General features: G+C 44.8%; 2 protein-coding genes across 10 annotated transcripts in view; one reads left to right on the top strand and one right to left on the bottom strand.

Annotated features, from left to right (window-relative positions):
• Positions 1–15,673: 15,673 nt before the first annotated feature.
• LOC104139551 (rod cGMP-specific 3',5'-cyclic phosphodiesterase subunit beta) overlaps positions 15,674–24,686 on the bottom strand; it is a 35,639-nt gene continuing 26,626 nt past the window's right edge. For 3 of the 4 annotated variants that reach the window (XM_068925749.1, XM_068925751.1, XM_068925750.1), the window contains 6 exons: positions 23,605–23,712; positions 22,605–22,668; positions 21,650–21,724; positions 20,384–20,467; positions 19,350–19,506; positions 15,674–18,245 (listed from right to left, as the gene is read on the bottom strand). In XM_068925749.1, coding sequence (XP_068781850.1) covers positions 18,184–18,245; positions 19,350–19,506; positions 20,384–20,467; positions 21,650–21,724; positions 22,605–22,668; positions 23,605–23,712 — 550 coding nt within the window. In that variant the 3' untranslated portion in view covers positions 15,674–18,183. The remainder of the gene's footprint in view (positions 18,246–19,349; positions 19,507–20,383; positions 20,468–21,649; positions 21,725–22,604; positions 22,669–23,604; positions 23,713–24,686) is intronic. The other variant, XM_009667739.2, reaches the window with a different exon arrangement.
• The window catches only part of LOC104139555 (purpurin), a 58,807-nt gene continuing 50,222 nt past the window's right edge, over positions 16,102–24,686 (top strand). Inside the window, exons 1-3 of one of the 6 annotated variants that reach the window (XM_068925753.1) lie at positions 16,144–16,177; positions 20,545–20,635; positions 21,200–21,259. In XM_068925753.1, coding sequence (XP_068781854.1) covers positions 20,631–20,635; positions 21,200–21,259 — 65 coding nt within the window. In that variant the 5' untranslated portion in view covers positions 16,144–16,177; positions 20,545–20,630. Of the gene's footprint in view, positions 16,178–20,544; positions 20,636–21,199; positions 21,260–24,686 lie in introns of all 6 variants that reach the window. The other 5 variants (XM_068925752.1, XM_068925756.1, XM_068925755.1 and 2 more) reach the window with 5 other exon arrangements.

Genomic DNA, 24,686 nt, shown 5'->3' with positions numbered 1-24,686 from the left:
AGTATCCAACAGAATACAGGGGCTCTTTATTTTCCAACCAACCCTTAAATTTACCAAATTAACAATTACAGATTTACTAAAATTTAAAATTAACCTGAAACTTACTCAAATTCTTCTTCCCTCCCCCTGCTTTAAGGATATTGGGGAGTTGCAGCATCGGCAAAGATAACAGTCTATATAGAAAGCAATTGTGTTCTCAGTGACACACGGATTTTCCAGAGGAGGGTCGAGGTCTAGATCATCCCATAAAATAATCTCATCCCATTCTCCAGCTCTCAGAAGCAGTGCCCAGATCTCTGCTCCCTTCCACTCTTTTTTAATAAGGACAGCCAGTTGAGATGCCGCTTGCCTCAGCCTACTACAGGCCTCCAACAGCTCTGTCCAAGCTGGCAATAAAGGGAAGTGCCAAGTCCTGCACCTGCCACAAAGATGAAGAAAGAGCCCTTGTGGGCACCTGGGGTATCCTGGAACTGAACAAGGCTCTGGAAAAGGGCTACAGGCTCTGTGAAGTTTATGAGGTTTGGCATGTTGAACAGAGGGAGAACAGCCTTTCTTCAGATTATATAAAACCACATCTCCATCAGAAGCAGAATGTTTCAGCCTACCCAGGCTGGTGCACAGGTGATGATAAAAAAGCTAAATATGTCGAAGATGGCAGGCAGAAAGGAGATATTGTTTTGCTGCCTGGACATATTAAGAAGAACCCTGCCAAATGCCAAATTGACAAACTGTTTTTAAATTCTCTGTGGGGAAAATTTGGACAGAGATCCAACCTCCCCAACACCACCATTGTAAGAGAACCAGATGAGTTGTATAGGTACCTCTTTTCTCCAGTTTATGATGTGTCTTCCTGTCCAAATGACATGTGACCCTGGAGCGCAACACTAACAGTTTTATAGTTTGCTTCACCATGGCATAAGTGTGTCTAGAGCTTTATGATCTCTTAGATGTGCTGCAAGACTATTGCCTTTATCACAACATAGACTCTGTGATACTCGTGAGTCATCTGGGGGATTGGAAACCCCTCAGTGACTATTTAGGTGAATTGGCAGGTGAGTTGTTGCCAGACAAGCACATTACTGGGTTTGTGTCATCAGACCCCAAATCCTACGGCTACCTGCAGTCTTGAGGAAAGCGTTTAAAAGTGAAAGGCATCACTCTAAATGAAACCAACAGAGAAAAGATCAATTTTGAGGTGTTGAGGGACTTCGTGTTGGACTATGGCATAAATCCAGACAGTGACGACCCTAAAAAGATTGTGATAGAGCAGTGCTCTATCGTCAGGAACAAGCAGAAGTGGGCAATAGAAACCAGGCCCCTCCAGAAGATGCAGAAGGTGGTCTATGACAAAAGGGTACTGACTGAAAATTTTGAAAGCCTCCCCTGTGACTTTTGATCATGGGCATGCACTGGAAGCACCCCTTTTCTGCTATTCTGGCAGGGCCTAGCAACTGTGGGAAAGGTTGTTGTGTAAAAAGTCTTTTGGAGAATCTGACTGCTTTTGACTCATCTTGAGGGTTTTCACACCTGGCCAATGGGGCTGATGGCTCCCCTGTGACAGCCCTGAGAGGGGTTGGGGCAGGGTGTCTCTTTCCCTGCCTGGGTTATTGGGGCTACCCTGCCTGCCATTGTTTTCTGAGTTCCTTCATGTTTGTAGAGATGAACCTTTTATGAGCTGATGGCTCTCCTGTGATGAGCCCTAGGAGTGGCTGGGTCAGGATATTATTCTGGTTCCCTCACCTGCCATTGTTCCTCTGGGCTCCTTTGTGTTTGTGAAGATGAGCCTTTTCTCACATAACCTAACAAAAGTGAGGCTGACTGGCCTGTAGTTCCCCTGGTTGACCTTTTGGCATTTTTTTGAAGAAGGATGTGACATTTGCCTTTTTCCAATCGTTGGGGACCTCCCCTGTTCTCATCAACCTTTCAAAGATAGGGAGCAGCCTTGCAAAGACATCATCCAGTTCTCTTAGCACCCTTGGATGCATGCCATCTGGCCCCATGGACTTGTATGGGTTGAGTTCTCTCAAGTAGTTCCTGTCTTGATCCTCAGCCACAGCTGGTAGTTTTTTTCTTCCCCTTGAACTCTTTCAAATAAGTACAGAAGCCTGGGAGGCTTTGTTAGTGAAGACCAAGGCACAGAAGGCATTGAGTACCTCAGCCTTATCTGTATCTGCTGTCACTAACTCACCCATTCCATTCAGCAACAGGCTTATATTTTCCTTGTTCAGCCTTTTACTACTAATGTTATGGTAGAAGCTCTTCTTTTTTGCCCTTGACGTCCCTTGCAAGCATCAACTCCATTTGAGCTTTGGCTTTCCTAACACCATGCATACATGCACAGGCAATGCTTCTAAATTCCTCCTTTGCAGCCTGTCCTCACGTCCACCCCCTGCATCCTGCCTTTTTGCATTAGAGCGCCATCATGAGTTCCCTGCTTAGCCAAGCCTGTCTCCTGCTATGTCTACCTGTTTTTCTGAGTATCAGGATGGACCATTCTTGCACTTGGAAGAAACTGTCCTTAAAGACCCACCAGTGTTTCTGAGCGACTCTGCCCTTTGTAGGTGCCTCCTATGAGATCCTACCTATCCACTAAATGTTACCCAATAATATGTACAAAGCTTAACAACCAATCACTGTGCAGCACCTGCCCCTGGTCAAAGCATGCTCCAATCAGCACTAACAGCCTCATAAGCAGGAGCAACCAATAGGATATTTGAGCAAGTCCTGATGAAAACTATATAGTTACTGTGGGAAAAGTATTGGGGGGGACCACCTGCTGCACTGGAAAGGAGCCCAGAGGAGGATGCCTGTCTGAGGACATTCTCTCTGCCCTGCCCGCCCATCATTTCTTTTCCCATCTGATCTCTGGGGAGTTTTCCCTTTTCTCACTCTCTTTTTTCTTTCCTTTTTTTTTTTTCCACTATGGTAACTTTGAAGTCAATGTGCACCACCAGCTATGGACCCCGTTAAGCCTGTCTCAACATCCTTTTTGCAACATCAGCGAGTAGAACAAGAGGTCTGAGGGCCAGATACTGGAGAGACTGGGGCTCTGGAGGCTAGACACTAGAAAGATCCATGAAGGGATTTTTTTTTCCCCTGAGCATCAATCCTCAAAAATAGGATCAGGCTATTTATGCTGTTTATGTTTATGTGGGTGTCTGTGAAGGCACTGTTCTCCTGTCTGTATTAATCTGCTGGTGACTAACCATATCAGTACAGGGTGTGTGTATTGGGAATCACCCTCAGTCTTGCTACTGGTGGGACATGGGAACAGGGAATGGCAGCAGCCTCACATCTAGCAGACACAGAGGGGAGGAATCCCCCGGGTCCTGAAGGCCACCAGGTTTGGCAATCCTTAACAGCTAGATCTGAGACAAAAGCAAGTGTGGTTATGAATAGTATGTGCTCCATATAGGCAGTATGGAAGAGACCAAGCCAGAATTAGCTCCCTTCCACAGTCCTCTGACATTATTCCAGCAGGCCTTGTGTTCTCACACACCCTCAGGCCCTTCACATCCTGCTGTAAAAGCAGCACTCTGGTGTTTTGCAGCATCATCCTTGCATTATTATGGGGCATTGAGAACAGTAAAAAACCACTCCCACCTCCCATAGTTATGTATTGGATCCACAAGGACATGACATGTAACCCAGAGGAGACCCACACTAAATACTATGCAGTGTGGACATGACCCAGTCTGCTCTAGAAGGTACCAGCTCTGAGCAGTGCTGAGCATGAGCTCCTTGGGACAAACACCTTTAGCAGTGTATGTGTCACCTTGCTGCACTGAGGCTTTCAGTGAGTGAGAAGAAAATGTATCAAGATTGAATAGCTCTGCCAGAAGCATATTTTTGTGGGCCCTCCCAAGAAGAAAGCACTCTGACTGGGTCACTGCTGCTTCTTGCGATTTGCAAACAACCTTGCTGCTGAGTCCTTTAGTACAAATGCTATTTGTTTGGAATATCATACAGAAATATGTCAGATACTTTATGAGAAATCTAAGAAAGCTGTGCCAGCCTGATTCCCTCCATGTAACCACCCTGCACCCCCTCCAAAGAGATCATGCTTTAATAATGGTATCCTCTATTCCCCCTTCTCCCCAGTCAGTGTTAGATCTAACAGCAACTAAATCTGTGATTTATACATTTTTAATGGTGTGATATTAGTTTGCTCCCTACCCTTGTTCTAGTTTCTCCAGCATTCAGAGAGGTTAATGGTTTAATTCCTTTAACACCTGTGAGTATCTGAAGAACTGAATACAAGAGTTTTTTTTAATACTGTAGGTCAGGCTAGTCTAGCTCTGTCTTGCTGTCTTGCAAGTCTAGCACTGCTGGGGGCACCTGTATTGTACAGACTTTGCCAGGGTAGTTCATCCAAGTCCAGCAACCAATTTTGTTGCAACTGAATATATGTATATATGTGTGTGTGTGTGTGTGTGTGTGTGTGTATATCAGTTAGAGAATTAGAGCTTGTTGTGATGGGATTGTTTAGAAGACTGATAAAACAGGCCAGTTTTCAACTTAAAAACTAAACTTTACTAAATTCATTCATTAACAACACACTTTGTGCTAATGGTCAACTCTTACACAATATTAATCATCACCACTACATATACAAAACTGTTAGTGTTTAACAATCATATTCTAAATTAGCTGTGAGTATACAATACCACAGAGCTGATGTCATATAATGAGCACTTATAGATACCTTCCTTGGTGGTTCTTAGTCACAGAGGTCAAGGTAAACAGGCTCGAGAGCTCTTTGCTGAGAAAACTTGGAACCGAAGTCAGCTTGTCTTATTTCTTCTCCGATTTTCCTTGCTTGTACCTGATGTTTTTATTTTATTCTCCTCCCTCCCCAGAAAAGGAAGATCTCCTCTGTTTTCAATACTGTTTGTCTTGTTTTCTTTTGTCTTGTCAGTCATCCTTCTTGTGTGTTCAAGAGTCTGTCCTGCCTATTTGCAGTCCCTTGTGCTTATCTTGTCCTTGTCTGCCAACTTTTGTTACTTAGATGACTCCTAAGTGCAACTACACCCATATTTGCCCTTTGGTGATCACATTGCTCACATACTTATGTAAAATTGTGTCTGGCTATGCCATTGTTGTCCCAAAAGAAGGGTTCTTTCACCCAGTGGGCAATGAGCGGAGAAACACACAGAGTCAACATATTTGTTTAATTCATTTCTGCACAGAGATGGGTGCTAGGTGGTAATTCCACAAAGCTAGCACACCTAGCACTACACAGCCTACACTTTATACAGCTTAAGAAACAGTTATCGCTACAGTTTACAACTACATTAAGTCATCCTTGTTCTCATTGGCTCTGCTAGGTCTCATCTTCGTTTAAAGTCACAGTATCCTCTTTTTCTACTATGCATGCTCTATGGGGAAGGGGCTTTGATCAGCAGGGGGCTTCCCTGCTTGTGGGTGGTTTTTTTATTCTGCTAATTAGGATAGTTCACCCATAGTTCAAGTAGTTCTCTCCTGTTTATCAACTGTTTTTGTTCTCTTCAGGTTTATTTGGGAACTTCCTTATCTGGTTGCCTAATGGTGTTGTCTTGCTCCTTCCTTCAGGGCCTTGTTTTGTTAACTACCTGTGAAAGACTGAATAATGCCCTAATCTCCTTTTTTCCCATACCTCCAACACCATCACAGTGTTAGAAAATACTTCTATGCTATTGTTAGTTACACTATTTTAGTATACATATTCATGTTCAAGGCAAGCTAATATTAATTATATCCTGATTAGTACATTTATAATTTATAGGTATCACAGACCTCTGCATTAGCTACAAGCTCTCTTTTGCCAGTTGATGTACAATATCTATATTGTCTGTGATATGTTCCTTTAAAAGGTTACTGTTTTCTGGAAGAGGAGGACATAGTGTCTGCACTGACAGCAGCGAAATGTGCTGGGAGGGAAGATGAACTTTCCAGAGTGCAAGAAGGGAGAGTGTGGGAGAGAGCTGAAGCACAGACTGGGAGGCTACTTAGAGCAACTGTGAGCAGACCCACAGCTAAGCCTCAGAGAGGATGGAAGAAGGGACTTTTCCTAGGGATCCAAGGGACTCTTGCTGCAACTGAGTGAAACTGATGAGTGCTCGACTTGAGGATAAACCTGAAGGCTCTGCCCCACAAAACACTGACCTACAGGGAGGTTAATTTACAATATATTTATTTCTGTTTCATTGATGCTGAGTTTTCCTCAAGAGCTGGTTGTCTAGTGTCTGTTCTAATACAAAACTATGCATGATGAGGCTTAAGCCCTGCTGGTGTCTTCAGAATGTTCAATTTGAGCAGAAGGATGAGATAACTCAAAGCTCTGGCCAGCTCCTCTTCCCTGCTCACAGCAGGTCCAAAATGTAATCATATCCCTCAGAAGCAATTGCATATTTTCACAGAATCACAGAATCACAGAATCGTTTAGGTTGGATGGGACCTCTGGGGATCATCTAGTCCAACCTCCCTGCTCAAGCAGGGTCACCTAGAGCATATTTCCCAGGATCACATCCAGACGGCTTTTGAATATCTCCAGGGAAGGAGACTCCACTACCTCTCTGGGCAACCTGTTCCAATGCTCTGTCACCCTCACAGTGAAGAAGTTTTTTCTCAGGTTCAGATGGACCTTCTTGTGGTTCAGTTTGTGCCCGTTGCCTCTTGTCCTGTTGCTGGGCACCACAGAGAAGAGGCTGGCCTCATCCTCTTGACACTCCCCCTTCAGATACTTGTACACGTTGATGAGATCGCCTCTCAGTTTTCTCTTCTCCAGGCTGAACAGGCCCAGCTCTTGCAGTCTTTCTTCATAGGAGAGGTGCTCCAGCCCTCTAATCATCTTGGTAGCCCTCCGCTGGACTCTCTCCAGGAGTGCCATGTCTCTCTTGTCCTGGGGAGCCCAGAACTGGAGACAGCACTCCAGGTGAGGCCTCACCAGGGCTGAGTAGAGGGGCAGGATCACCTCACTTACCTATACTACTGAAATAGATGTAGCTTGTGTATTAGATCTACTTATATGCTTATATACTAACCTTATTGTTTTATACTTTTTTGTGTAGCTTTGATTTATGCTTTGTTTTATGCTTTTGTAGGGTGACAGATTTTACTACAACTTTGTCAACAAGCAATTGCTTTCAAAGCTGTAATGCAACATGTAAACTCTTAAGGCAAGCCTGAGTTGAGCTACACAGGCTGCCAGAAGAGCCTCACTCAGTAACAGATGCTAGCCTTGAGCTATAGGCACTGGTGTGTGCAGCTTATTGTTGTACTCAGAGAGGTTTCCTGCAATTGCATGAATTTTTAACTTGACTCTACAATAGTGATAATTTTAGCAATTGTAAAAGTTGTTTTTTTTTTAATAAATTATTGTATGGGGAAATGCGGAAGAATGTCGAGGAGATAGGTGATGGAAGCTAGCCAGACTGTTCTGTGGGAAAAGGAGAGTCTACAGGGCATGCTGACCCATAGTCACACGACCGAGCCCGTGCCAGTGTGGCGCTACACCTGGGCTTTGAATCGAGAATAGTGATGAGCTCACTGTGCTTACTGCGCATGTGTGTAGTCCATAAAAACCTCATATAGCACCCCCCCCGGCATTCCTTGCCATGAACTGACAAAAACTGAACTGACAAAACTGGCTCAGCAGTGCCAGGGAATCTCCTGCTCCATTATTGCCTCAATCAGGACATTGTTGGGGAACCCCTGCTCAGATGCAGAGGTAATAACCGCTCAGTATTGACCCTAGTGTGCCTTGTGTTTGTGTATCTGTCCCTGTCGGGAGTCCAGGCGTTGCCTCTGCCTTACCCTTACAGTTATGTTAATTATAAGTATTTAGTAAATCAGGTAATGATCATACACCACCATGAAGAACTATAGGCTACCACTCTCAAACCTATATAGATTATCATGAGGTAAGACCAGATGGGAAGTTGTACTATTTAACTGCATAATTCTGCATAATTACCAGATATGCTGGTAATTAATCTCACAGTTCAGTCTGTTGCTTTCTGTTATGCCTGAGAATGTTGTGGGGTGATAAAGTTGTTGGCAACTGTTGTATCAAGAACTGCTCTGTAAATGTCCTTTTATCACATTTGTAGAGAACTTAGCTGAAAGTCTTAGTGATAACCTTTTATTTCTCCCTAATAAAGTAAACATGATTGTGATCAATGATTTGATGAACTCTGCTTGTGAGAGTGATGAAACTGAGAAAGCTTTTGCTAAGTCTGTGCATCAGAGGAATCCTATACATTGTCCAGAATGTTTTTTACTAGGGTGAAAAGAGCTGTGTCATCACCCTTAACACAAAATACATGGTATTATTTAAGAACCCCTGAGATGAGCTTCAGGTCATGTACCTAGCCAGACAGATGTATCCTAGTAAGGTCCAGTTGTTTTTAGAAACATTTGAAGATGCTACTAAGGTACCACATGGGTACCTGGTCATCGATTCAAATGCTTTCACACTAGAGGCTTTTAGGCTAAGAACTGGACTTTTCCCATCAGAGTAGCCAGCCATTTACATATTAAAAATAGAAAAGATTGTCGCTCAGCAATAAATGGAGATGAGCCGGCCCAATGTCCTGCATCCTGAACCATCGCTGTCTGAAGAGTAACCTGTCCCTCCTGAAACTGTTGATTTGGTCCTCCTCCCAGCAGGGGAAAGCAATACTCTGCATTGCTTCTGATGACCTGATGAAGGCCATTTCTGAAATCACCCTGAATACCTTGAAGGGGAACATTCCATTAATGTCTCACCAAATATGTGTGTTGAAAAAAGGTCACAAATTCATTAAAAGCCTGGGAAGTAAAAGCGTGTCCTTCAAAAGAAGGAAGCTGACAGTGAAACAAGCCAGTGGGTTTATTGGGTCTCTTCTAAGTTCTGCTCTTCCCCTCATCATAGGGCTTTTGGTAAAGCAGTGATGGAATAAGTGGAAAAAATGTATCTGGTGCCTGCAAACCAGCTGGAGCAGCTAAGGGTGCTGCCACTACCTGGGGAAGACATTAGGGTGATGCGGCCCACTCTTTGGATGCTGAAATGAGAGAAATTCTCCAAAAAACAGGCTTAACAGCATACAAGAGATACAGGTATGGGTCTTTTGAAACATATTTTGAGTAGTCCTGGCTACAGGGAACTCTCTATATTCATTTTTTTAAAAATGCATCACCATATGGTCATTTTATACTAAATGATTAGAATAAAGTTTTAAAAGCTGTTCAAAGGGTAGTCCCTTGTTATGATTTTGTAGTTATGCAAGAAAAAGACACAGTGATATCTGCAGGACATGGAGAGGGGATGTTGCAGCTGCTTCCTCTGGAAAGTGATGTCCGTAGCATTCTGTTTTCAAAAGGACATGATATTTTCAGGAAAGAGAGCACTGTTTAGTGGGGTAGCCATACAAGTCAAAAAACTGTGTGGTTCTGATGTGCCAGGGAAATTTCTAGTCAAAGCTCTCCAGAATGGTTATGTGGATGCGTATTCACAACCATGCTCGCTGGTTTTGAAGAAACCTGGTCTTAGGGAGCCAGTTGCTTGGGTATGTGCCTAGAAATGTTTCTTTAGCATAGGGGTCTGCCAAAGAAAACCAGGAGAGCTTTTGGTGTTCATCTTCTCATGTAGTCAAAAAGTACGTGTCTCCTGTGGTTTCTCTCTGTCTCCTTGTCAAATATACCATACATGATCATATCAATGGTGGTGGTCAAAGCTCCTGAAAAGAGTATTTCTGCTCTCAGGCTTCCTGTTTTAATCAGCACATTCTTGGTCTGGAGACAGGTCAAAGGCAAACAGGGTATAGCCATAGGCAAACTCTTCCCTGTCAACCAGCAGGGAATGATCTTTCATATGGCTGCTGATCATCTGAATGAGCTACATGCATTCTCTTACACAGCAGCCATTTTCAAAATTGGGCTCCAAAGCTGGCCTGGGCCCTGCAATAATTCATGTACAAGGCCCGGTCCCCATAATTCTTTACCACCACCATGTTGATGTGCTTTCTTAAAACATCAGAGCCTTCTGGTGCCACAGATGCAACTTCACAATCACCTTCCTAAAGCAAAACAAGATGTGATTGTTCTGATTGATCTTTATTTCAGTGCTCAATATGTTGATGTATTGTCAGTTCACTGGCTCATAGCGTGATTTATCATGTCACTGTAACAATCTTGTTATTGCCACTATTTGGAACATGACTAGCTCATGCTCTACAAGATCTGAGTAGAGGTAGAGACAGTTAACCCCCCCTCCCAGTGAAATTTGCCACAAAGGAAAATTTCTTAGTGGCAATCCCTGGAGAATCCCACATCCCACTTGCCTGAGAGTTCCAGGAGCCTCACCAGCTGTATGGTAAAATTTGAGCTTGTGTTTTGTGGGAAAATTCTGGCACTGGCATTGCTGGGCAGCATGATGTAGAAACCCCCATCTCCAATCCTATTTCCCCAACTCCAACCCCAATTAACTAGATGCCCTGGACTTGGGAGGCTTCCATCCAACTATCAAATTTCTGAGGCCAGCCACACCACTTCCCCAGCAGCTGTTTCTTTCTTCCTTTCCCTTTTGAAGAGATTTAGATGGTGTCCTCATCAGGGTTGACTTTCTGAAGTTCTTTGGGTTAAACATGTCCCCTCGATTGCTTTGTGACTGTGATCTATTAAGCAATACATGGGTATCACAGAATCACAGAATCGTTTAGGTTGGATGGGACCTCTGGAGATCATCTAGTCCAACCTCCCTGCTCAAGCAGGGTCACCTAGAGCATATTTCCCAGGATCACATCCAGACGGGTTTTGAATATCTCCAGCGAAGGAGACTCCACTACCTCTCTGGGCAACCTGTTCCAATGCTCTGTCACCCTCACAGTGAAGAAGTTTTTTCTCAGGTTCAGATGGAACTCCCTGTGGTTCAGTTTCTGCCCATTGCCTCTTGTCCTGTTGCTGGGCACCACGGAGAAGAGGCTGGCCTCATCCTCTTGACACTCCCCCTTCAGATACTTGTACACGTTTATGAGATCGCCTCTCAATCTTCTCTTCTCCAGGCTGAACAGGCCCAGCTCTTGCAGTCTTTCTTCATAGGAGAGGTGCTCCAGCCCTCTAATCATCTTGGTAGCCCTCCGCTGGACTCTCTCCAGGAGTGCCATGTCTCTCTTGTCCTGGGGAGCCCAGCACTGGAGACAGCACTCCAGGTGGGGCCTCCCCAGGGCTGAGTAGAGGGGCAGGATCACCTCCCTCGACCTGCTGGCAACACTCGGCCTAATGCACCCCAGGATACCCTTGGCCTTCCTGGCCACAAGGGCACACTGCTGGCTCATGTTTAACTTGTTGTCCACCAGCACTCCCAGGTCCTTCTCTGCAGAGCTACTTTCCAGCAGGTCAGCCCCCAGCCTGTACTGGTGCATGGGATTATTCCTGCCTAGGTGCAGGACCTTGCACTTGCCTTTGTTGAACTCCATGAGGTTCCTCTCCGCCCAGCTCTCCAGCCTGTCCAGGTCCCTCTGAATGGCAGCACAGTCTTCTGGTGTGTCAGCCTCTCCCCCCAGTTTAGTATCATCAGCAAACTTGCTGAGGGTGCACTCTGTCCCTTCCTCCAGGTCATTGATGAATATATTGAACAAGACTGGACCCAGGACTGACCCCTGGGGGACACCACTAGCCACAGGCCTCCAACTTGACTCTGCGCCATTCACCACAACCCTCTGAGCTCGGCCATCCAGCCGGGTCTCAATCCACCTCACTGTCCACTCGTCTAGCCCACACTTCCTGAGCTTGCCTAGGAGGATGTGATGGGAGACAGTGTCAAAAGCCTTGCTGAAGTCCAGGGAGACAACATCCACTGCTCTGCCCTCATCTACCCAGCCAGTCATTCCATCATGGAAGGCTATCAGATTGGTCAAGCATGATTTCCCTTTGGTGAATCCATGCTGACTACTCCTGATCACCTTCTTGTCCTCCAGATGCTTAGTGATGACCTTCAGGAGGAGCTGTTCCATCACCTTTCCAGGGATGGAGGTGAGGCTGACAGGCCTGTAGTTCCCTGGCTCCTCCTTCTTGCCCTTTTGAAGACTGGTGTGACACTGGCTTTTTTTCCAGTCCTCAGGCACCTCTCCTGATCTCCAGGACCTTTCAAAGATGATGGAGAGTGGCCTAGCGAGAACATCCGCCAGCTCCCTCAGCACTCGTGGATGCATCCCATCAGGGCCCATGGATTTATGGATGTCAAGTTTGGACAAAAGATCTCTAACCTGATCCTCCTCCACCAAGGGAGAGTCTTCCTTTCTCCAGACTTCCTCTCTTGTCTCCAAGGTCTGGAATTCCTGAGGACTGGCCTTAGCAGTGAAGACGGAAGCAAAGGCAGCATTCAATAACTCTGCCTTCTCTGTATCCTTTGTCACCAGGGCACCCACCCCATTCAGCAGCGGGCCCACGTTTTCCCTAGTCTTCCTTTTGCTATTGATGTATTTGAAGAAGCCCTTCTTGTTGTCCTTGACATCCCTTGCCAGATTTAATTCCAACTGGGCTTTAGCCTTCCTTGTCGCATCCCTGCACGCTCTGACAATGTCCCTGTATTCCTCCCAAGTGGCCTGTCCCCTTTTCCACATTCTGTGTACTTCCTTCTTCTGTTGGAGTTTTGCCAGGAGTTCCTTGCTCATCCATGCAGGTCTCCTGCCCGCTTTGCTGGACTTCTTACTCAGAGGGATGCACTGATCTTGAGCCTGGAGGAAGTGATGCTTGAATATTAACCAGCTTTCTTGGACCCCTCTTCCTTCTAGGGCCCTCCCCCATGAGATTCCCCTAAGTAGGTCCCTCAAGAGGCCAAAGTTAGCTCTCCTGAAGTCCAGCGTTGCAATCCTACTCATTGCCCTGCTCCCTCCTCGTAGGATCCTGAACTCCACCATCTCATGGTCACTGCAGCCAAGGCTGCCCCCAACCTTCACCTCTCCAACTAGACCTTCTTTGTTTGTTAGTACAAGGTCTAGCATTGCACCTCTCCTTGTTGGCGTCTCCACCACCTGGGTCAAGAAATTATCATCAATCCTCTGCAGGAACCTCTTTGACTGTTTGTGCCTAGCTGTGCTCTCTTCCCAGCAGATGTCAGGGGGGTTCAAGTCTCCCATGAGAACCAGGGCCTGTGATCGTGAGGCTACTTCCAGCTGTCTGTAGAAGGCCTCATCGATGACTTCCTCCTGATCAGGTGGCCTGGAGTAAACCCCCACCACAGTGTCGCCCATGTTACCCTGCCCTTTAATCCTTACCCATAGGCTCTCAACTTGCTCTTCATCCACCCCGAGGCAGAGCTCCAGACATTCCAGTTGCTCCCTCACATAAAGAGCAACTCCACCACCTCGCCTTCCTGGCCTGTCTTTCCTAAAAAGCACATAGCCATCCATGACAGCATCCCAGTCATGTGAACTATCCCACCATGTCTCTGTCACTGCAACGAGATCATGGCCCTGCGACCGCACACAGATCTCTAGTTCTTCCTGCTTATTCCCCATGCTGCGTGCATTGGTATACAGGCATTTCAGAGAGCCAGTCAAGCACGCAGGCTTCCCAGGAGAGGTGCAAGAGGATCCTCCATAGCCATGTTGCATGCTGTCTCCCCTGGCTGCATGCACCCGCTGGAGGCATCCTGACTTGAGCGGTGTTTTACTGACTCCCCTGCCACTATACCACTCCCCTTCCCCCATCTCTCCTAGTTTAAAGCCCTCCTTACCAGGCTGGCCAATCTGTTGGCAAAGACACGTGTGCCCTGCTTGGTGAGGTGGATCCCATCGCTCCCCATCAGCTGTTGATCTTCAAACAGGGTCCCATGGTCATAGAAACCAAAGCCCTGTTGCCAACACCAGCGGCGCAGCCAGCTGTTAACTTGGAAAACTCGTCTACTCCTCCTCCTGTCCTTTCCCCTCACAGGCAGGATTGAGGAGAAAACGACCTGGGCTCCCAGACCCTTCACCACCATTCCCAGAGCTCTGAAGTCCCGTTTGATGGTTTCCAGTTTGCCTTTTGTGTCATTAGTGCCCACATGGAAGATCAGCAGAGGGTAGTAGTCTGATGCATGGACAAGCCTTGGCAGTCTTTCCACGACATCTCTTATTCGAGCCCCTGGCAGGCAGCAAACCTCTCTGGACAAGAGATCAGGTAGGCAGATAGGTGCCTCTGTCCCCTGCAGCAGGGAGTCACCCACAACAATCACTCGCCGCTTCTTCCAGGTGTTCCTGCATGGCACAGGGTCTGCCAGGCCAGTTGCCTCCCTTGGAGCCATGCCCAGCTCCTCCTCAGCTTGGAGGGCGCTAAACTTGTTCTGCAAGGGTAAGCCTTCATGAGGAGCAAGAGCCTTTCTCCTTCTATGAGAGGTCACCAGCTTCCAGCCCTCTTCAACAGTGTTATGATGCACCTTTACATGGTGCTGAGCCCTCTGACAACTCCGCTGCAGTGGGGGGTGGGGACTCCTGGAGCTGAACAGTCTCCGAGAACGCCCTGTCAATCTCCTGCTCATCCTCTCGGATGCTACGCAGCCTACTAACCTCCTCCTGTAACTCCTTTATCTGGTGACGCAACTGGTCAACCACAGCACACCTTCTGCAGGAGAGCTGACTGTCAGCCCAGGCCTCACAGAGAGGCCCCAGGCACTCCCTGCAGCCCGACACCTGCAGAGCTGCATCTGCTGTCAGAGGGTCTGTCTGGGTTGAAGCCTCAGACACAGCGGATGCAGCACCTCCAGCAGCCACTGGGGAACGTGCTCTGCGGCGTGTCATGACCATGCCCCGGGGAAGGACACACCACTGTGCAAAATTTGCAAAATGGAGAGGTGCCTTCTTTGCCTTCTGGCGCCCTTCTGCGCAAACTGCTGCGCAAACTGCTGCATCTGTTCGCTGCCTCTGTTGGCTGCGTATCTGACCCCTTTTCACCATTTCAGCTATTATGAAAATTTTTCCTTGAACAGCGACTCATAAACTTTTTCAAATCTCTCAACTTTGGGTGCTGAAATGACGGACATTCTCCAAAACTCGGGCTTGATGGCATACGAAAAAGCTAAGGTGTATACAGCTGCTCTTCAAAAGTACTTGGCACACATGAAGCAGAGCGATCAGGAAAGGGGAAAATAACTCTTGCTTTTCTGGAACAAAATGAGACAGAAGTGGAAAAGCCCCTCGAAACTCCTGAGGACCTTAACCCTGTTGTTCAGGAAGTATTGGCTAATGTACATCCCTGGTACAGGAAGAGTGTACTAGTGCTCCTAGGTAAACTGGGGCAACAAAAACATATTTCTTGGGACAACCAGGGAAGTTTTGTATACAAAGGAGATGTCATCAAGGGGTCCAGCCAGCTTGATTTAGTCCAAGGCATCCTTCAGACTCGTGCCTCTTCTAGACTGAGAACATCTGAAGATTGGACTGTTTTTATGAAAGCAATGGCTGCAGTGAATGTCCCATCTTCTGTCACAGGTAGTACAGCAAACCAGGATCTCTTGGAACAACTAAAGGTGACTGAGGAGAACCAAGAAGCACCACAGACGCCACCTAAGAATGAAAAAGAGACCTAAAGCCCAGTAGCTCACCCTTTTAAATTTACTGTTGAAAATAAATCATCATAAAACCTTTCAACTTTGTTGTCTATAGTGCCCATTTAAAAAAAAAAAACATGACAGGGAGATTAGTTTAGATTAGAACACACACACAGCCCTTCAGTTGGGTTTTAAGTTTTATTTACTGTAAGGGTATGTAGAATGTGAGAGCATCTACTTCATTAAGTTATCTGGTTAAGGACTAATCAGTACAAGAGAAATAATAAGTAACAAGGAAAGTAATACATTAAACACAGAGATACAGAAACCTAGCAAGCAAGTGATAATCGAGACAATAATGAAGACCAGAACTCTTCAGCCACTGACTGATGGGCCATTAAAGAAACTACTCAGGCATAGCCTTGAAGAGGGTCAATCTGAACTTTGTAACTGATAAGAAGGGAGGAACAAGACTAACATGAGTATTATGGGATACTGGGGGGGGGGGGGCTGTGAGACTGTGCAAAACATTATGGGATACCAGAAGGGGCTTGTGGGACTGTGCAAAACTTATTATGGGTTGTTTAGAGGAAGGGCCAAAGGTGGGGAAAGGGGAGGGATCAGGGTGGAAGAGGGAGGAAAAAGCATGGGGAAATAGAGAGAAGGGGAGATAAAAGGAGCCGGTTGCATGTAAGTAGGCTGCTGGTCAGTACGCTTGTCTGACTGAGTCCTGTGCCTGATCACCACAGTCTATCCTATCTTCTTATTAAACATTTTTTCTTAACTAATTTTTCAGTGTACTCTCACTCTCTATCCTATGTGTGAGTGTGGCAAGGTCTAAGTGCCAGCAACTGGAGAAGGGGCCACAGGTCACAGGGCCCATAGGTCTATGTGTCAGCAACTGGAGGGACCAGGGTGTATGTGTATATGTGAGGTCTAAATGTCAGCAACTGGAAAGACTTAGGTGTGTTTATTTTTCCCTGGTGAATTTAATCCTGTGTGCATGTACGTGTATGAGTAATTCACTAGGAAACTTCAAGCTGGACCAGTCAGCGAGTAGGAGGAGACCTGCATCTGAAAAGACTCAAGGCTTGAGCCAGTGGTGGCTAAACAGGCCTGGGGTATGGGCATGGATATTAGGCAGACTGAAAGCCTGTGCTAATATTCAAGGAATCTGTGTTTGTGGGGGTGCTTGTGAGATGGACGTGTGAGTGCATGCATCTGTTTGCTAGCGAATGTCAAGCTGGACTAGGTGGCGAATAGGTGGAGACCTGCATACTGGGTAAGGGAGCCCAGGATCCAGTCATGGATATTAGATGGACTTAGAGGCTGTGCTGATATTCAAGGGATCCATGAATGTGTGTGTGTTTGTGAATTTAGAGTGAGGGCGTGTGTGTTTTCACTGGTGAACTTCAATCCTGATCAGCTGGAGAGGAGGAACAGGACTGGGCTATCTGTACTTCTGTTTTATGTGAGAGTTGTGGATGTTTATGTGGGTGTTGGTAAAGGCACTGCTCTGTGGTAGTCTGTGTGGTTGGCTGTGTTAGTGACCTGTGTATGTGTGTGTCTCTCTCTGGGACGCACGCTCAGCCTCGCTACTGGCCGAACCTGCAAATGGGAACAGCAGCAGCTGCATCCATTGGACTGGGACAGAGATACATCCTGGGTCTGAGACTGCACTGGGCTGGTCTTCAGTGGCTGGGAAGGAGGAATTCCCCAGGTCCCACAGTCCACCAGAGGTGGTGGCTTTCGTAACATCCTTAACAACACTCTTCAGAAGGGGACTGTGTTAAAGAACATGGGCATTACAAAGTCAAACAGAACAGTTAGGAGATGCCACAATTCAAGTTGCTTGGGCAACCCTAACTGTTGTGAATAAGGCGTGATGATATAGTCTTTATATAATCATAGATTATGTTTACAGAACACCTGCCTTGATTAGTGCACAAAATGAATCCTGCTCATGAAGTGGGTAGCTACTAGAGCTTGAATGCATGGCTCAATGCCTTAAAACAGTCTATTCAAATCTTTAAGTGAATGTAGAATTAGTGTCATCATGTGTTTCTTGGACTTAAATGGAATTATAATCTTTTAAACCAGGCTAAAGTTTGGCCCAGTTTCTTATAAACAAAACAAACCCCAAGGTTTACTGGTGTCGAAGGTCAGTTTTCATACTTTGCCTGTAGATGGCTTTTCCATATCCTTCTATAAGATACAGTTAGATATAATAAATTAAGTTCTTCAGTTTTCCTACCCTGCAGGCTATGATTGCACATGTGGTCAATCACACATGGTTGTACTGAGCAGGCAAACAATTCAGCTGGCCATGCACAGGCATAGGAATTGTTTCAGAGTGCAGGAGAAATGCCTCTTCCATAGTCATGCAACTTGATTTATCAGGCCAAAGAGATGGACTTGCCATCTGTACCATTCTAACAAAATCAGGTGCATTGAATGGAATGAGAGACACAACAGAACTGTCTCCTCACCATCAGGAAGAATATGCAATTGAGTAAGGCAAACAAGATTTGGTCCTTCCATGGCTAGTAATAAGCCTAATCCAAATAGCAGAGTGGTTAAACCAGGAATGTATTTGTATGCCATGATGATTGTTTATTTATCTATCTATTTATTTATTTATTTTAACAACAAGATTTTTCTCATTTTGGGTAGTGTATATGCTATTGGGACTAGGTCTAAAGTATAGTACAGGTTTTAGAAGTTGGAGCTGTTCCTCTGTTGCAGGTTACTTCATCTGCTGTATAAAGAGAAACAAAGAATCAGCAATATGGTCATAAATGTCTTGAAATCCCTTTTTAATTCTTAAAGTCTTTTTATTTTTAACACTTTTAAAGAATCCAGTGATCAATGTATGTCATACCTAAAGTACCCATGATTAGAGTTGTTTAATATGCAAAGTAATAATACTATGCAAAGCTGTTTTGAAATAGCTTTTTACAGCTAGCAGAAAGATTTCCAACTTAAACACTGAATACTTAGCCAGGAAATAATTCTTCAGAAACTCTCCCAAATCACAGCCAAAGCATTTAATTTTGAAAATTTTAATTAATTTCTAATAATGAAGTTGAAAAAAGACATTTAGGTCACTTTTATAAATTCTAAACCATATAGTTCTGACAAAATTTTATTCAGACCTCTTGGGATAGGCAGTCAGAGAATACATTGCTTCCACATCTGAGAGAGTCAAATGCATCCTTAGCCTATCAACCACAGTCATTAATGAAGGCTTTAATACAACTCACTGAAGTTGATAAACTTAATTGCCAGCTAGACTGGGCCCAGAGAAAAAAAAATAGATGCAGCCAAACTAAACTGCCAGCTTACTGTCTAATTTTGGCTAGAAATGGGAAGAACTGCAGTTCTTTGAGTCTTCTCCCCGGGAGTGCATTGGCTTTCCTTATATTGTCCTGTTTCACATCCTGGCAGACAGCACATCAAATACATGGCCCTCGTCCTTAAGGATGCACCCTTGCTCTTCCCCAGGGACCTGCCTACATTGCAAAGAACTTCCTGCTGACTACAGTTGCATTTGAACTGACCAATTTTATAGGTATTAGTCCCTGGGCATTTGTGCAGGTGGCCTTTCTGACAACCTGTTATGAACCAAGGTGCCAGTTTTGAAGATGAGGTGTATTTTGGAGTTCTTTTTAAACCTTGCCAATGGAACAAGATTGAGGAGCCCATTCTTGGCATCCAGCCTTTTGCTGTAACCCCTGAACCATGTCTCCAGACATGGCAAGACCTGTTCTTTTGGAAAGCCTGCTGTATAGAGAGTTTTGTCTAGAAGGATGCTGCGTGAGTTTTCAAGCAGGGAATGAAAATGCTAAGTATAGTTTCAGACCTTTCTTAGTAGTCATTTTCTCTTCCTCTTTTTTTTTCTCTTCCTCCAGAGCTTTTGTTTTTGCATCATACTCATCAGCATGGGTCTTCCACTCATTTCTGTTATTCAGCAGCCCATCAAGCATTGGTTGAATTTCTTTGTGGAAACGTGAAAATTCCTGATCCAAACACACTCGTCAAATAGTACAATGCTGAGATAATACATCATTCATTCATGATATCAGAGGACAGCGCCCCCCCCCCCCCCCCCCCCCCCGGTCTGGCTCATTCAGTGGAAGCGTTAATGGCATGACAGGGGATGATGTTGTGCTACCCTAGAGAGAAGCAGCTGGTTGGAAGAAACAATTCCTCCTAGGTGCAGTCAATGATTAGGGGAGAAGTAGGAGGCCCCCTCCCTGTGTCTGAGGAGATCCTAGGATAAGGAGCTCCCATTCAGGAGGGGAGTTCAGCCTTGGAACAGGCCTGTTCTGCAGAACTGGCTATGGAGCTTGTTTCTGCTCAGACCTGCCAGCTCTCCCTGGGCCAAGGAGGCATCTCTGAGGAGACTCCCTGCCAGTGGTCTGTGCTTCCAGTCTTTGCTGTGGTGGAAGAGGGATGGCCCAACATAGTTGCTGCTGCACATGTTGAGGGAGAGTAGTTGAGAAAGATAGCAGGAAAATGCTGCACTATCACATATATTTTCTTGCACCACAGGCAGGCTGCTGTTGCAAATGACACTCTTGTTATGACTGCATAGATGTTGAACTCAGGAGGAAAATTCATTATTTTCTTCACTCCTGTGTCCTTCACCAGTAGAAGTTTTGTACCCAACGGTCACTGTAGTATTTAAGTACTTCCTATTTCCCTTATCATTTTTTTTTCCTTTGAGAACAGGCAGAGGAGAGACTGGCAGAAACACAAGATTTCTCTTGCCACTGTCTCTTCTCCCTATTCCTCTGTTCTTAAGTGTTGTGGCTACCCCAGGAATTCTCAAGGAGACTAGAATTTGAAAACATCTTGAGTAAGGCAGGATGTACAAGGATGTGCTTTGCTTACCTTATACACAAATGTGCAAACAAAGTCAATGAAACCCACTTGAAGCTTCGGAAGCTCAGCAGCTTTTCTCCTGTCCATCATGGGCTGAGGGATAACATGAGTCCTTCATGATTTATGAGAATGCTTCATAAAAGAAAACCCCACCTCTGCTTTCTCCCCAGGACTGCCTTGGTGTGTCAGACTAGCAGTTCTGCTGTGCCATTCATAAAGGCTTCCCTTCACGGCCCTCTTCTTTCTCCACAGAAGAATGAAGTGAGCTCATTTCTTTCATCATTTTAGTAATAGTTTTAGACTTCTCTTTCAGTGTCTATGGATGGGGAGGGCAAAGGGTTTATCTTTTTTTTGCCTCTCAACAGGATATCTGAGAGAAGGATCACATTCTTGAAAGTGCTAAAGAGGTCCTTAATTTTCTAAAATGTCAGCTGAACATCAAATTGTAGTCTTTGAAAGCAGTGTTGCTTAACATATGGTTTCTGTTGCATCAGTAGGCATATAAGAAGTCAGAGGTGGCATATGAAAATTTCTATTTAAAAAACTCACAAAGCACACGGAAGGCCAAGTCAGGAAGTAGCCCCTGACTCTGTCAATGGCAAATTAAAATATTTGTCATTATAGGAGCAGAATTACAACTGTGTGACATTGCAAAATATAATTTACCTAAATTCTAACTATTTCATGACTCTCCCCCCCCCCATCTGAAACACCCTAGTGGTATGCAAGCTAGTCAAGAGATTCCCCTCCCCAAAAAAAAGGTTAGATGGTCTTTTACATTTCCTTAAATGTTGTTTCTGAACTCTGTGAATTTTGTGTTTGTAGCTCCTTCTCATTACTGGAAACTTCCCCTGTATATCACTGCTCATCTCTGCTTACCTATAAGTAAGTAGGTCTTTCATTCCCCCCCTCCCTTCTCTGTAAGGGAATAGATTTTGATGTACAAGCCCAAAATCTCCAGGGGGACAGTCATGTCTTACTGGTTCACAGTCAGTGGGGTCCATCTAACTATATGGAGAGCTAGACATGTCAATACATAAAGGCATTGTCACTAATACAGGCAGCAGCTGGATTACCCCGCTCCTGCAGAAGTATAAAGTAACACTGTCCCAAAGGCTCTTGCCTATTTAAAAATTCACATCTTTTGAGGGATTTGGACTGTGATGACAGTGTCAAGAAGACTCACAGCACTTGGAGGCCAGTGTTGTTTGTATTGCTGTCTGACTTTTGTTAGAAAGTAATGACTGAGCTGTCTGGCTCTTACATGCTACTTACAATAGGCTGTTGCTGAAGTATGCTTATTTCTAAGTCTCCTTGTTCCCAGAACTCAGCTGCTACTAGAAGAGCTACCTGCATTGCAGAGGAGAAAAAAAAAAGAGTTTGACTTTGGCTTTCTAACTTGAAACACTTTAGATCTCCACTAAGAAGAGAATCTCACTTTTGGCTCCTTTATCCCTTAATCTTGTCTTGTCCAATCCCCCCACCTTCACCCACTTGGCCTCCCACTGCTCTCCCTCAAACCTCTATTGGGAAAGGCAGTGGTGGCAATGGAATTACAGAACCCCCTTTTGCAGCAGAGCTCATTGGTTCACTGCTTGTCTATTATTAAGTGTTCCCAACACATCCCCTGCAAGGACTTGCTTCTTGGCTGGACTCTTTAGTCTGAGGTTGGTCACAGCCATAGCTGCTTCTTGGGTTTTCCCCTCACTTGTCCTTTTCCCATGTTGCCAAATTGTAGCTTTCAAGAATAGTCCAGGCCCACTGTTCCCTCCAGGAAGGAATTTTGGAGGAATATGAGGGTGGGTTTTATTTATTTTAGCCTCCTTTAAATTCAAATGTTTCCTATTTAGAAACTGATGAAATGGATGCAGTTCAAGAAGGAACTCCCAAAAGACAAATAAACAGCTGACCAAAAAGCAGGTATTGCTGTAAAAAAAAAAAAACCACACAGTTCTGTGTTATGCACATAAAACCGCATTGTAATTCAGGAAGCTAAGTGCTTGAGGTTGTTTTGGTTTGGGTTCTTTTTTTTTTTTTTGGTAAACATGAGTTCCTTACATAATTCACAATTATGAGCCCAAAGCTGGAATGTCTTGATTTGTTCATCTAAAACCATCACTTTTCTAACACTCTTTTGGTAGGAAGCCTTGCTGCCACTTGCAGACAAATTAGCAAATTGCATTATATTGAAGTACAAGCTAGAGAGAGCAGACTGTATCAGGCACCTGACCTTACTCTGGATTTCCCAAGGTTTAGTGATCGCTGACAAATCACAGGCAGTCATCATCATGGCCCTAAAGAACAGAACAGGAATTAGTTTCTGCCCTAAAGCCTTCATCCTATTTCTAGTGGGCCCAGGATGCTTATGCTATAGGTAGCAGTGCTCCCTCATGTATTCCCCCCCCCAAGTACTAGATAAAGATCAGATTGGCATAGCAACACTGGCCCTGACAGGGCAGGCAACAAGTAGCACTCTCAATTAAAATGAATTCATGATAGTGAACTGCTTGCTTCTGTCACTGGGATGTTCTCTGCTTTGATCACTGCTGGGCTGATCTTCATGACTTTCAAAGTAATTCCTGACACTTCCTTATGGAAATTTAATAGCACAGACTGCAGTGAGGTTCCATGTGTACTTCATCACAGTGCAAGGTGTCTTGCAGAACATCTGCTAGGTTACAACAGCATTATTAGATCACTAATACTGGATGCCATCATCAGGAAGAATGACTAAGGACACGGGATTCTTTTCACTCTGCCATTGCAGACTACCAACTTTATAAGAACTCCAGTTTGTGGCACATCGGATGGATCTATGGTTTGGGAGAGATCTTTTTACCTGTTAGGAATGTAGGACTATAAGGGACCTCCTGAGACCAGCCACTTATCTGGCAAGGCACCATTTAAAGTTTTTTTCTTTGTGAACTATGTCTAGGGTGGTCCAGAAGATCAGATTTGAGTGGACAATCATTTAGTGTGTGTTGATAGTTACTCTAAGGTTGGCTCAACAATGCACTAATAGTACAAAGCCAAAGGGTTTTTCCTTCAACTCAGACTAGACACTGAGAACAATGAGGTATTCTAGCCAGGGATGGTTATTGCCGAGAAAACAAAAGGAGGTTTTTCTATACTGGGAATACTGATGGGTTTAGGTATGTTTTGGAGCTCTCACCAGTCAGCCCAGGAAGGAACTTCTACATCATTAATCTCTCAGAAATTGATTTACTCACATGACAACCTCTTTTTTTGTCGTCTCCAGAGACAGGTATTCAGTCCAGGCAGTTGTGCTATCATATGTCTTAGATTCATCAACGATCTTTTGAAAGATTGTTCTCTTTCTTAAGGAAAAAAAAAAACAAGCCCCCAAATGGGGAAACAAAAGTGTTAAAAATAGACAGCCAATCTGGGTTTGAAATCCCTTTACAAAAGCATTTCCAGCATTGCTGTCCTGGCATTTAGTTCTTCAAGGAAGGCCCCAACAAAGGCATGTATCATCACTTTCATGAAAGCTAATTGGCTTTGTTGTTGGAATGTTTATAAGGATACCTATCTTTATATATGCACATAGACGTCATTAGCATTGTTTATATGCCTAAATTCATGTAGCAAAGTCTGGGTGGAATTACATACAATGTGTCTATATTCCTGAGTGGCATGAAATCTTGAAAAAACTGCTGTTTCAGTATTAGCAAAAAAGATACTTAGGCCATATCCATAGAGACTTGGGTGTGTGGGTTGTCAGCATCGCTTTGTCTGAATCTTAGATGCTCAGGTCTGAGCATGGATTTAGCAAACCCTGGTTAGATGTCCTTGAATGGTAAGAAATAGGTATTCCTGTCCAGCATGCCAGCCGTGTCTAGGCCCAGCCAGGAAGAAATGCTTGAACTTAGGCACCTAAATCATTATTTTGGTTATGAACCAAGGACTACAAACATTGACTTGTTCTCCTCTGGTAACAAAGTGGTGGCATCTCCCTCTCATAAAATCACCTAGATATTGGAGTCCCTACCTACAAAGTAAGAGGCCTGGATCTTAGGTCTTCCTTCGTATGAGAAGTTTTAAAAACACAGATCCTGTTTTTTAAGAGAGTGCCCTGTCCATTAGCTCAGGAGAAAAGATAGCAGTTGCTCTGCTGTTCTTGTTGTTGCTGTATTACTGTACAGTAAGAACTGCAAGAGAGCCAGAGAGCTCTCAAGAGAAAGCATAGATGTACTAAGGGTTAGAATTTTAGGTTGCAAGTGAGGAAGCCAGGAGACAAATTCCTGTTTCTTGGGCTGTTTGTATTTTACCTAATGACTCTTTAGTGCAAAAT

Source organism: Struthio camelus, chromosome W, assembly GCF_040807025.1.
Source record: "Struthio camelus isolate bStrCam1 chromosome W, bStrCam1.hap1, whole genome shotgun sequence".
Lineage (NCBI taxonomy): Eukaryota > Metazoa > Chordata > Aves > Struthioniformes > Struthionidae > Struthio > Struthio camelus.
The sequence above is the reverse complement of the archived record's forward strand: the minus strand, read 5'-3'. Positions and strand labels throughout refer to the sequence as shown.